We start from the raw sequence: 12,246 nt of genomic DNA, 5'->3' as shown, positions 1-12,246 counted from the left end.
TGTAATACTAAACCGCTACGCTATCTGTAAAAGATGGAAACGACATTATCAGGTCGAGACCCTGCGCGCCTACACTCACTATATTATACTGTGATAATCTACGTACTCCTTTACCTACCTACATAGGTGAGTAATGTATGCAGTTTATGTAGGCGGTTTACATATAACGATATACTCTTCCCGAGACAAAACGACCCAAAGGAAAGGAATAAACATTTCAGCAAATGATACTAGCTTGGGTAGTTACTCCGTAGATAAAGCAGTTTACACAGACCTACTGTAGACTGTCTAGATTGTCTGTCTGTGGTAGATAGTAGGTACGTGGCACTCCGAGCTACTCAATCAATCCTTTTCTTTTCCAGACCACATTCTCACAATCTCATTAATCAAGTGAACTATCATATTCGCAAAGTCAAAAGCCAATTATCATATCCTATCATAATATCTATCGTGTCTCTCTATCATGGGTATAATACTCGCAAACAGGGGGTGTTTTTATAAACAGTTGAACAGTTGGCAGGTAAGGCAGGCTCCCTCCCCTCCCCAACCTAACCCAACCGAATACCGAACAAACAAAGAGCAAGTGGTGGCATTAATTACAAGGTATTAAAAGCAATAAGCCAAAAATGCAAACAAGAAAGAGAAAAAGAGACATTATCTTTTCCAAGGGGTGTCGGTGTCCGTATTAACAAGTGGTTCGAATGCCATGCCTTATCTAGACTGCATAGAAGCCCTAGGGGAATTTTTCTGCATAGACGGTCTCGGAGACTTGAGCGACGAAGGACTCATGGGCGAACCTCTGGCCATATCCAAGCTGTCGCGGACAGGCACGTGGCTCTTGACAGCCTCGTCGAGCGTCTCGCTCTTCCGCGTATCTTCAATCGCTCGCTCAGCCTTAAACTGCTTCTCGATATCGCCGTCCTTCTTCCCTTGTTCGCGGATTTCTTTGAGGGCTTCGCGCGTCAGATCCTGGCGGAACATGCGCTCGACAACCTCCTTCTTGCGCGTCTTCCGCCCGCCTATGCTGATCAGGATTCCGGCCGTGATGTTAACGGTGATGGACACGCTGAGGATGGTTGCCGTGATGGCAGGGTGTCGCGTCCTGTAGTCGATACCCCAGGTTGTGGCGCCAAGGGAGATTTGCAAGCACGAGTGGAGGTCTAGGAGTAGGACTATGGTGATTAGGAAGCTCTGCGGGAACGCGTAGTGTGTCTTGGTCTCGTGCGGCCGATAAAAGGTATGTGATCTAGCGAACTTTTCTTGGTGATGGACAAGGGTAGCTTGTTCGGCCTCGGTCAGAACCGATATCTCGTCACGGGCAGCCTCAAGCTCTGGATCAGTGGGCAAGTCGTTCTTGTCCCGCAACTTGCCCATCTGCAGCTTCTTTCGGAGCTTCCACGTCTTTCGGTGATAGTGCCAGATGAAAAACATGTGATATGTGTCGACGACTCGGAAGGGCGCGAGGCCGTCACCCATGATAGCAAAGAGAGCAACAAGTACGTAGTCAATGACGTTGATAACATACAGTTGTTTAGCGCCTACATAGATCCAGCCGATGAGGAACAGGACCCAGGCGAGACCGAACAAAGTAATAAGAGTGGCATAAAGGGTGACGAAAAAGCCAACGGGCCTGCTCACGTATTTTCCAAAGGCCTTCATGGTTCGTTTGAACTTGTTTCGTCGTGAATGAAGCATATGCCGGACATGGTCATTGAGCTCGGCCATCTCTTCTGTACTCCATCCTTCCAAGGACACACCCTCGGGGAGCACGGCGTGATTGAAGTTAAAATCGTAGTGCTGATCCTCGATGTGTGGCGCCTGCTGAAACCTATCTTCGGGTCTCTGTCTCTGGGGCACGTCTATAGATGATGTTATTGTTCCACGACTAGGGGCACGAGTCAGGTTATAGGTGGGATGTCTGTTGATGAGCCGACCGAGAGACGGAATGAAGAGAGAATTCTGGATATTGGTAACATTGTTCAAAGTCGATACCTCGGGATCTGGCAATTCGAAGTCCTTGTTAGCGAGACTGGAGGAACAAGCCGTGATTGATAGATGTGGGATATGGGGTGTGTGATAGGAGGACTGAGAAGCAACAAGAGAACGTCGACTACGCACCAATGACATCCAGGACGTCGGCAAGCTCTGGGTTCACAGCATTACGGCCGTCGGGGGCGTTGAAGAAAGCCGTGCTTCCAATCCTCTTATCCTCGGGGACGTGGGCCAAGGTTGGGGCGGCGGCGGCATTTCCGCGAGGACGGAGGACGGCCAATCGTGGGCGTTGGCGGCTTCGGCCTGATGGATCGGAACTGGAGCGTCGCCTCCCAGAGTCGGCCCTGCTGACTAGTCCATCGTCGTCGAATTGGCCAAACTCTCTCTCGTGATTTTCGACGACTGACTGCGGTCGATATAAGCTCGGGCCGATATCGTCGTCGTTGTTATTGTTGGCGTTGCTGGCGTTGCTGTTCCTCTTGAAGCGGACGTGGCGCCCGTTGTCCTGCGGCATGATCTAACCTTCTCTCTTGTCTCCCCTCTACAACGTGGGCAAGGCAGAGCAGGGCGTCCAGGGCGTTGAAGCAAAGGGGAGGGGAAAGAAGCAAAGAATTAAGCAAATTACAAAAGAAGAATGACAGACCACAGCACGGTTGGGGAAGATAAGTATATGGAGAACATGGTCTGTCTAGCGTAGGCCGGATCGCAGGAAAGACGGCATACCTATGTAGGTATGAATGGGCCGGTAGTGCCGACTACGACGTAGCAAGGTGTGTCAGAGGTTTTGCTGGCGCGGACAAGTTGGCAACTATGATCTCATCGAGTCCCACCTTCAGCCCGCCGCCAGCCCACTGGACCCAGCCAAGGTGCTTGGGTACAGGCGCTGTGACACGGCCGCTGCGGGGGATCGGGATTATCTACCTGCGAGGCACTTGTAGCTGAGCTGATTGTAGTCTAGTCTCCCGCTAGACGCCTGCAGCTGCTAGGTACTGACATGTACTCTGCGATCTCGAAAGCCCAGACCAAACCCCAGTCCTGCAGTATCCAGTACCTTGGCTAAGTGGTTTGGGTTCAGGGATCGGGGAAGATAAGATACTACCTACAGTACTACTACCTACTACCATGTAGGTATTTCACATTGTTTGTCTCATCGACGCGATGGTAAGAAATCCTTAGCACGATACACTTCATGCGGTTTGATGATGTATTTATTGCATGGGGGATTTTAGTATAGCCTCAGTATTGATCACCAGGGCGTTACTGCGTGTATTCGCTAATGGCCAAAGGATTCCAAGGTTGCATCTACCATTTGTCGTTGATCATTATATTACTAGTACGGTAAGTAGGCTGCTAGCCTTGGACTAATCGCAGGCCGATTTTGTCATTTGTTTTTTACATGACTGCACACCTTCCTCTATTCTCCAGCGCATTGACGCGCTCTTTGAGGCTCTTGACGGCTTCTTCGTTAAGTCGCCGCTCATCATTCAGCATCTTCTCGAGGTCCTTGAGTCTCTCCTGATAGTGTTCCTTGAGCGCCTCCACCACAAGCTTGTTCTCGGCCGCCGTGTTCCGCATCGTCGCCTCCATGTCCGCGAGTTCGCGTTTGTGCTCCTCCTTCATCTTGACCAGTTCCATCATGACCTGTTGACCCGCCGCTGTGTCCCTGAGTGCCTTGTTATCCTTGCCCATTTCTTTCTGGAGCCGGACGAAGAACGGCTTGTTGGCCATGAGGATTTGCGCTATCGAGCGCGCTGACTCGGCCGTTCCCGCATATCTAAGGGCTTTCGCTTCGAATGCTAGCAACACTTTCCAAAATTTGTTCTTCAGCTCTTGCTCACGCGCCAGTCCTTCTTCTGGCGATACCTTGTCCCACATGCTCGTCGCCAGTACCACATTTTTCAGGTTGTTCTCTCCCGTGAGCTTCTGGAACATTTGTAGGTTCTTTGTCGCATGGTGAGTTACTCGCGTGTCGGAGATGGGATGCAGATAGATGATTCCTGAGAGCTTCATGTCGTTCTTGTACGCCGCGGCGAGGTAATCGGCAATAAGCTGTAAGACTTCGCTATCCGACAGATTGGTGTCCGAAAACCCGGGCGTGTCAACAAAGCGGACCACTCGGCCGTCGATTTTGGTCTCGATTACCTCGATATCTCGTGTGCCTGGAAACGGAAGACGAGGTAAGTATCAGTCCGGTATCCTCTCGCGTCATGAGCTATTCAGAAAACGTACAGGATGTCAGGCTATGCCCAATCTTCAAATCAGGACGCCCTGTTACTTTGGATATGAAAGTTGTCTTGCCAGAACCTGTCATTCTAGAGGCTGTAAGCATCTAAAGCTCAAAAAAGAATCTCACGAAGGATGGGAATCGCTTACCCCATGACGGCGATGAGTAGATCCTGGCCGGTCCAGAATCGCTGCATTACCGATTTGGTATATTTCAGGGCAGACGAGCCCTTCTCAGGCTCATCGTCATTCTCCGACATCCAACTGGAAGCTGCAAGATAGGAGTCATTCAACGAGTCCCGGGTACCTGGTGCGACTGGAGGCTGTTGGGCATGTTGGGAGGGTTGGGTTGGTTGTCCGTTGTCGAAGGCTCGTCCATAGTGTTCGGGCGGCCAATATTGATGTGGCGGCTGGCCATGCTGGGATACGGGAGAGGACAAGTCGCTCACAGGGTCGGCGCCTTCGACGACATCGAAGTCCTCGTCGTCGGAAACAGAAGGCCCGTTAATTACGGCCATCGTGAGTTGCTTGGTGTATTTGAGGTGGGACACTTAAACTAGCTGCGGTGTCGGTCAATATTTTTTGGTTTGGATAGGTAGGTAGGACGAGAGTAGCGCAAATATGGATCCTAAGAGAGGTAATTGAGGTAGGTGAACCAGGCAGCCATATTAACTCGGAGGTTATCCATCCACCCACTTGGAACTCTCAGGGTCCAACTCGAAGGTCGACAGGCTGGTGGCCTCTGGGGGGAAGGTGGGGGTGGGGGAAGGAGGGAATACCACCCAACGTACCTGGTACATGCAGATAGGTGGAAGAGACAGACTTTGTGCACAGGTAGGTATTAGAGCCCCCGTAGGTACTGTGTACTTCGTAGAGAGAAGCACATGCATTCGTCCATTTGGAGCAACTTGACGTCACAACTGCAGCCCAACGAATGTCCATCTAAACTGCATGTGAACATCTCAAGTTTTCCCCTCAAAAGCAGCTTACCAGAGCCTTGCTAAGGAAAAGCTTTTTTAATATCTACATGCAATGAGTTGATTGGATAGCTAGATAGGTACTACGCCATTGTCGCAATTTAAAGCTTCAATTCAGGTTAAATCATTCATGCGTCCATCCGTGCACAGATGGCTATTTGTCGGCATGATTTGCTGAAGAGCTTCGACCAGATGACACTCCTACTTGTAGTAGATGCTGATCCATAGATCGGTCCGCAGCATCAAAAAACCAAGCATCAGTAGGTAAGCTACACATGGAAGCACAGTGCCTCGTCTGTAATATGATGTTTACTATGATGTCTTTAAGAGATTGCGGGCCAATGACGGAAATAGGAATCGATATATTGCGGTTGCAATCATATGTCATCTGAACCACCAATTGGCCGAAGCGTTGAGTTCGGCTTCATGCCCAACGCTCCGAACGCTATGCCACCAGCCTTGGGGGATGAACAAGGCGTCGCCGGGGCCCAACGTGGCTTGCCAGACCTCCCTCGATGCGCCCGGGTCGCCCCATACAGCACGATGGAGCCCTTCTCGCTCGGGGCCATCCATCATCTCGGGACCGCGGAACCGTGAATTTCCGACTGCCCCGAGGCTCCTGCGAACATGTTCGAATACCGACAGTCCAGCTCTCGGGCGCAGGAGACGCACGGCTTTGGACCCGACCAGTTGGCAGAACAGGTTGGGGTTGGGGTCTCGGTGTAGTGGTGTATAGGTGGGTTGCAGTCCTAGCCAGATGCTCGAGTTGTAAATGTCACCTTTTCCGACTCGGCCCACGATGTCGGGCACGGGCAGGTCTTTCCCCAGTGCCGATGGGAGACTCCGGATATCAGACTGCGCGATGTAAAGCTGGCTAACGCGTTGCGAGGGCTTAATTTCCTTGCCTCTGTTGTACTGAGAGGCCTGGATGATGAGACTGAGCGGGGCGTCAAATTGTAGAAAGCGCGATTGACTATTCTCTGCTGACTCTAGCAATCGACTGATGAGGTTCTCTAGAAAATGGCTGTGCGGACTGGTCGACGCACGGGCAAGCCACGCTTGAAATCCTTTCAAGCAATCCGGTGAGCACCCGGAGGATTCGTCCCCGTGTGTTGGAGGAGGAGGAGAAGAAGAAGAAGAAGAAGAAGAAGAAGAAGAAGAAGAAGAAGAAGAAGAAGAAGAAGAAGAAGAAGATGATGATACTATCAGCTCATAGGATACAGTAGTATCAGAGAAAGACTCCAGCTTGTCGCCGCCGAACGCGACTAGCCCTGTTACTTGGTCGTTTGCCGTGGTCCAGCTCTTCATGGCTGGCAGCCGGTGGAACCTGTTCAGATGCACTGGTATAGCGGGCTCCCAGGCGAGCGAGCGGAAAGTTTCGACATCGATGGCTCCCGAGAATGCCGTGACAGGGCGGACTCGGTCACTGCGGTCCAGATGGCCGGGCACGGGTGTTACGTAGCGTCGTCGCACCTGTAGATGCCCCGCCCGGGACCATAATGCTTGGAATGCTTGGTACGCTGATGTTCGTTGCATTCTTTTCTTTACACTCTAGCACTATCATTGACAATCAATAAGAGGCCAATTGCATCATGTCATAGCTACCATGCGACTAGAGCATGTTGATTGCAAGCGCGTGTTGTCTGCGAAGGTGGTAGTGATAGTGATAGTGGTAGATGGTCTCGGCAGGTTTCGAGATCTACAAATTTAACCCCATCAGAACTACCTAAGTGCATATGTAAGAAGATAAAATTAAAACATTCATCATCTATGAACATGAGACTGCCCCCTTCCCTTCCCTTCCCTTCAATGGCGGATCATTGTATGGGCATTCTACCAGGTTGATTACCTAATACATCCATCTACATGCAAATTCCGCTTTGGGAATTTCCATTCCACAAACGCAATCCCCACTGGGCAACGCAATCGCTGGACATACATACCACCGCATCGACGAGACCCCATCCGGCATTCAATATGCGGCATTGGGCATCTACCGGCATATAAAAATGTGGCCAACCACTTCACTTCCACTGCCTACTTACCTACATGTGTACTTCGTATAGGTTAGGTAGTCTAGGTATCTACAGAGAGGTACCGGTAGGTAGAGACCATTGGCGTTATCGCTTATCGCTATCGCTAATCTGTGTAGGTACCTAGGTAGGCAGCTTTGATGATCTAAGCCCCCCCTTCTTAAGTGCCTACACTTCTTATCTGCCTATCTCCTAGGTACCTAGGTAGACAGGATTGCTGGCTACATGCATGCACCGGCACCTGGGGCAGATGCCGACACAACCTCAATCGCAGCCACACCACCTTGGCCGGGCACCACTGTCTGTGTCTACCTGGTTCTGCTCTGGTGCGAGACCCAAAAAATTAAAACATCAACGTCTATTTCGCACATTGTATCGTCACGGCCGAACATCATACACACCATAGTGCCTTGTTTTTCTCGGCCTCTTCCTCAGCCTTTTCCCCGTCTATCGGCCCGTCCGTTCGTCTGTTTATCTGCCTGCCTGCCTGCCTGCCTGCCTACCTACCTACCCATCTTCTCTCTCCTCAGCTCGACCCTCGCCCCGCGCCTCTTCCGACGCCGAACCACATTGTCTAGACTAGCCACCTGCCCGCGCGTCATGCAGGTGATATAGTGTAGATAGTGTGCTTCGGTCCCTCTTTCTCTCTCTCTCTCGTTTCTCCCAATTGCCCTGGATAAGTGGACTGGCCAGGGTCCCAGGGGTCTGAGTTCTAGGTCTGAGTTCTAGGCCTCTCTTCCACACCCCCGCCCTCCAGCCCGCCCTACCTATCATCGGGACCCCTCCAACGCGACATCGACCAAGCCGAAACGCGCCTCGAGCCCGATCCCGACCCCATCCCCATCCCCGATCTTGCTTTGGACTGGACCTGATCCTCGCCCTGAAGCGCCTGTCCCTTCTGCTGACACCATGATGTCCTCGTCATCGGGCACCCCTGAGTCCTGGATATCCTCCTTCTGTTCACTCCTCGGCCACGAGTACTTCGCCGAAGTCTCGGAGGAGTTCATCGAGGATGATTTCAATCTTACCGGCCTGCAGACTCAGGTCGCCATGTATAAAGAGGCGTTAGAGGTAAGATGGCTTATCATTGTTCCCCGGATTGTCTCTCCCAACCCCGTGGCTCGTGCTTATCGTCTCCTCTACGCTATTAGATGATACTCGACGTGGAACCTGAAGAAGATGACGAAGACGAAGAAGAAGAGGACGAAGAGGAAGATGAGTCCATCGAGGGTGTAGAGCGCATGCGGCATGGCGAACGTCGCAACCACAGCCGCATCGCGAGCGACCTATCTGTCATAGAGTCCTCCGCCGAGATGCTATACGGTCTTATCCACCAGCGTTTTATATGTTCGCGTGCTGGTATCCAACAAATGTCGGAAAAGTATGAGCTTGGACACTTCGGCGTTTGCCCCAGGAGCCATTGCGACCAAGCCCGCACTCTGCCCGTCGGCCTTTCTGATATACCCGGCGAGGAGACTGTCAAGCTCTTCTGTCCCTCTTGCCTCGACGTATATGTACCCCCTAACAGCCGTTTTCAAACTGTTGATGGCGCTTTCTTTGGCCGCACATTTGGCGCCCTGTTTCTCCTCACCTTCCCCGAATATGATCTCACCAAGCGAGGCGCTGATGTCTTAGCGGGCGCACGAGTTGCCGAAGACGACAAGGAGATGTTGAACGGCATGTACCGCTGTAACATAGCACCAAGTCTGGGCAGATCGAGGATCTACGAACCTCGAATCTACGGCTTCAGGGTATCCGAGGTTGCTCGATCAGGTCCTCGAATGCAATGGTTGAGGGACAAGCCAAATGACCTGTCAGAATTGGATGAGGCACGACGCTTTGCCGAGGAAAATCCGGAAAGCGATGATGACGACGAAAGCATGAATCTTAATGGGAGGCCTGTACGTCGGTTGCGGCAGCGGAGACGGAACGGGGCAGGAGGTGGTGGTGGCGGTGGTGGTGGAGGAGGCAGCCCGATGGAGACGAATGGTGCCGAATCCGAGCTCTAGAAAAACATGAAATACGCATATCATTATCAACCAAGCATTTAAGGGTCTTCCACTCCTATGACAGCATGACCGTCTGAGATCGAGACTGTGAAAGATGAAAATTCCATGCGAAATATAGGGAAATACCCCAAGTTCCGATGATAAAGGACAGGGTCGAGAGAAATTATATACTTCCCTCACCCCCTCTATAATTGTGTGAAGAAAGGGGATTGTTTATCATAACCCGTCCCTACCTACGCACAGTCACCGAAATGATGAAGGAGAAGGCAAAGAGCCCTCACTCATGCGGGCGAGGGATTTGGTATATGGCATGGTGTGACGAGACATGGAGGAGGCGAGGCGAGCGAGGTCAGGAGTGCAGTTGCATGGATGAGTCTGAATGAACTTGAAAAACTTGAACTTGAACTGCCATTGCGTAGGTTGGGTCAGGTTAAGACGGACTAGGGCTATGAGGTAGACAGTTCTATCTGTTCGTCTAGCTAATTGTCTGTCTAGACAAGCAGGTAACTATGTGGAGGGTGGCTGGGCTGGGCTGGGCTGGGGCCGGCGTTGGTCGATATGTTGTTATGTTATAGACTAAGTGAGCGAAGGGGAGAGAGTGTGAGGGTGTAGTCCGTGTTTTAATACATGAAACATTTTTTCAAATCATTTTTAGCCAATTTTTGAAAAGTCTTTGTGTATTATTGTTCATTGTATTCTGGGGTGGGATGGTGGATTTGCTGGTGCTGAGTACTCCCACTTATTCCGCTGGCTGGCTTCTCGTTCTTGTCGTCTTCTTGATTGGAATTGCTTGGCTTCGTTTGAAGTTTTAGGAGTGGGTTGGGATGGATTCAATGTGGTGTTTGGGAAGATAAGAGGAGACAGAAGTGAGAATAAGGCTAAGGGGTATAATTAGGTGTATTAGAGTGATTTTAAGGTAGTACCTATCTAGGACGGTGTTGTATATGTAGTTATATATATGTATATATACACGCATACACGTATACCTACACAGTGAAGAAACTTATACACCGTCAGGTACTTTGATGGAGTTCCTAATATCTTCATGGTATGTAGACGCGGATATCAAGAAGTAGGTAGATTAAGATAGAGAGAGAAACTATGACAAGCCGTAGTAAGGCTCGGTATTTAAGCTAGAATCATCTGCCACGTCTGTTAAGGTCCTAGTTGGCCGTGGCGGTACTATATAAAATGGTTATGAGTTTAAGAACGGGTTATTAATGTTGGTGTAGCTTGCTGAGTACTAGCTATTGCGGGAAGCGAGATGCTTCGGTACCTTAAGTAATCTATTGTATACGTTTATTCGTGACTACTATGAACTTTTAGGTTATATTATAATGAAACGAAATGATGGTTGAGAACATGACTAATGCCTAGCCTGTGCTTTTAGAGATGCGTAGGACGTAAGGTCTTACAGACGCCGATGAGGATACGGGTGCTCATTGTACAAAGGCTAATGGAAGGACATAAAGTTGCTAGATTATATGAGAGGTGGGCTATGCCTATGTTGATTAGGAATGGATATAACAACGCGACATAGTGTTATATCGCCTGCCTTGCCGGTTCGGATGAGTTTAGGCACGAGCTGAAGTTACTGCTTTTCAAGCAAACACTATGCTCATGTCATGAGTGATGGGATACAGAATATACTTTTTTGGGCTGGAGATGGCTGAGGGAAAAGGTGGATGGTTACAGACTAGATCTTGATGTTAGTTCAAATGGGGGGGAGGGGGGATCTCGGATCTCACGTAGAGTCTGAGACTTACAAAATATATATCCTTAGTTTTCTCTTTCTTTTGTTGGGGAGTCAATAAGTATATAGATCTTTTAGCATCATTTTTATTCTACTTTTTAGGTTTGTATATATGGGTTGGGCACCAGTAAAGAATGCCTCCTAAGAATGATGGGATTCCCAAAAACTGACTTTTGTAATCGCAAATAGATATATTTGTCACACACACACATACAATTGATAAAATACAAATTATTTATTTAGCTACTTGCCCTGTCACTTGTTCCTGTTAGAGATAGGAATAAAAAGTTCCAAGAAAGCCACAGGAAGTAATGCAGGCATTGGTAGAACTCAAGGTTGCGCTGAGTTTCATCCAGTACCGCCTGGCACTCTCCGGCCAGATTGGAGCTCGGGTACTATCCATACGCAGAAGCCTTCGGAAAGGAGTAATGCCACATCACGTGGAAATATGTGCTCTTGCTTATCCGAAGCGGCGGGAGGCGGCATAGATAGCAGTAATCGACTAGGTAGTGGCGTCTGAATACACCAGGCACACACAGCATTGGGCTGAGTGGCCCGTTTTTTACGAGACGCAGAAAAAGATAAAGTCCGCTGGCCCGATGTTACCGGCGATTGATGCAGCCGAATTGTCTTAATTCCGGATGTAATTCCTCAGATTTCACACTACGTAGTGGAATCCTATTATCTTGGTTAGCACTACCAACGGCAAGCTAGGTACTTACATAGATATTGAAACGAATACGGGCCTACCTTCTATATAGCCATGTTCTTGGGCAGTCCTACGATAGCCTGATAGCCCGATATACTGGTATCGGGTATGAACCGGCAATACCTAGATGGAGACTTGGGTGCATTGCATGCATCTGCGTAGAGCCAGTACCAAGGCGCATGATGCTTTCGTGTAATCAGTGATCAGTAAGCTATTGATGCTCGGCTAGAATTCGGTCGAAAATACAGCTCACTCTCCATCACGTAAGTGTCATGGTATGATATAAGACGCACCATTGTCGATCTCTGGTAACACAACTCTATATATGCAGGGGAGGGGCACGACATACCAAGACGTTGTTGAGCACCTCAGTCATTGCGCGACTGAACCCCCAACGGTGTCTGGGAGGGTATATCCCCTTAACTTCCAGCTCAACTCCGTGACACTTTTAATCGGGTCTTAAGTATCTTTTAACTTTGCTAACAGATCTAGTTACATGTAAAAGATTAAAACTACTTAGCTTTTGCCGATGATCTATACGTATTTAGTG

At 49.7% G+C, this 12,246-nt stretch overlaps 4 protein-coding genes across 4 annotated transcripts; 1 reads left to right on the top strand and 3 right to left on the bottom strand.

Moving 5' to 3' along the window:
- Nucleotides 1-248: 248 nt before the first annotated feature.
- F5B22DRAFT_551492 (uncharacterized protein) lies at nucleotides 249-2,626 on the bottom strand. The gene is made up of 2 exons (XM_047972962.1): nucleotides 2,119-2,626; nucleotides 249-2,000 (listed from the first exon to the last, which is right to left on the bottom strand). Exons 1-2 carry the CDS (start codon nucleotides 2,504-2,506, stop codon nucleotides 712-714), a joined length of 1,677 nt encoding a protein of 558 aa, XP_047825297.1. The 5' UTR covers nucleotides 2,507-2,626; the 3' UTR covers nucleotides 249-711.
- Nucleotides 2,627-3,140: 514 nt separating this feature from the next.
- On the bottom strand, nucleotides 3,141-4,961 carry F5B22DRAFT_629284 (P-loop containing nucleoside triphosphate hydrolase protein). The gene is made up of 3 exons (XM_047976471.1): nucleotides 4,366-4,961; nucleotides 4,222-4,304; nucleotides 3,141-4,151 (listed from the first exon to the last, which is right to left on the bottom strand). Exons 1-3 carry the CDS (start codon nucleotides 4,731-4,733, stop codon nucleotides 3,385-3,387), a joined length of 1,218 nt encoding a protein of 405 aa, XP_047825296.1. The 5' UTR covers nucleotides 4,734-4,961; the 3' UTR covers nucleotides 3,141-3,384.
- A 582-nt stretch (nucleotides 4,962-5,543) lies between these two features.
- On the bottom strand, nucleotides 5,544-6,707 carry F5B22DRAFT_629282 (Clavaminate synthase-like protein). Its single transcript, XM_047976470.1, has 2 exons — nucleotides 6,416-6,707; nucleotides 5,544-6,274 (listed from the first exon to the last, which is right to left on the bottom strand). The coding sequence occupies exons 1-2, from the start codon at nucleotides 6,498-6,500 to the stop codon at nucleotides 5,577-5,579; spliced, it is 783 nt and encodes a 260-aa protein (XP_047825295.1). The 5' UTR covers nucleotides 6,501-6,707; the 3' UTR covers nucleotides 5,544-5,576.
- Nucleotides 6,708-7,987: 1,280 nt separating this feature from the next.
- Nucleotides 7,988-9,638, top strand: F5B22DRAFT_551425 (casein kinase II regulatory subunit-domain-containing protein). Its single transcript, XM_047972961.1, has 2 exons — nucleotides 7,988-8,296; nucleotides 8,377-9,638. Exons 1-2 carry the CDS (start codon nucleotides 8,135-8,137, stop codon nucleotides 9,232-9,234), a joined length of 1,020 nt encoding a protein of 339 aa, XP_047825294.1. The 5' UTR covers nucleotides 7,988-8,134; the 3' UTR covers nucleotides 9,235-9,638.
- The last annotated feature ends 2,608 nt before the right edge of the window (nucleotides 9,639-12,246 follow it).

Source organism: Xylaria bambusicola (assembly GCF_022495145.1).
Source record: "Xylaria bambusicola strain CBS 139988 unplaced genomic scaffold F5B22scaffold_81, whole genome shotgun sequence".
Classification (NCBI taxonomy): Eukaryota; Fungi; Ascomycota; class Sordariomycetes; order Xylariales; family Xylariaceae; genus Xylaria; species Xylaria bambusicola.
The sequence above is the reverse complement of the archived record's forward strand: the minus strand, read 5'-3'. Positions and strand labels throughout refer to the sequence as shown.

Bases quoted from the DNA above. Each gene is read 5' to 3' on its own strand.
- F5B22DRAFT_551492 (XM_047972962.1), bottom strand. From the start codon at position 2,506: ATGCCGCAGGACAACGGGCGCCACGTCCGCTTCAAGAGGAACAGCAAC. The intron at 2,001-2,118 runs GTGCGTAGTCGA...TCGAATTGCCAG, and splicing joins CGACGTCCTGGATGTCATTG to ATCCCGAGGTATCGACTTTG.
- F5B22DRAFT_629284 (XM_047976471.1), bottom strand. From the start codon at position 4,733: ATGGCCGTAATTAACGGGCCTTCTGTTTCCGACGACGAGGACTTCGAT. The intron at 4,305-4,365 runs GTAAGCGATTCC...TACAGCCTCTAG, and splicing joins CTACTCATCGCCGTCATGGG to AATGACAGGTTCTGGCAAGA. The intron at 4,152-4,221 runs GTACGTTTTCTG...TTCCGTTTCCAG, and splicing joins TGGGCATAGCCTGACATCCT to GCACACGAGATATCGAGGTA.
- F5B22DRAFT_629282 (XM_047976470.1), bottom strand. From the start codon at position 6,500: ATGAAGAGCTGGACCACGGCAAACGACCAAGTAACAGGGCTAGTCGCG. The intron at 6,275-6,415 runs CTGTATCCTATG...CCGGGTGCTCAC, and splicing joins GGAGTCTTTCTCTGATACTA to CGGATTGCTTGAAAGGATTT.
- F5B22DRAFT_551425 (XM_047972961.1), top strand. From the start codon at position 8,135: ATGATGTCCTCGTCATCGGGCACCCCTGAGTCCTGGATATCCTCCTTC. The intron at 8,297-8,376 runs GTAAGATGGCTT...CTACGCTATTAG, and splicing joins TGTATAAAGAGGCGTTAGAG to ATGATACTCGACGTGGAACC.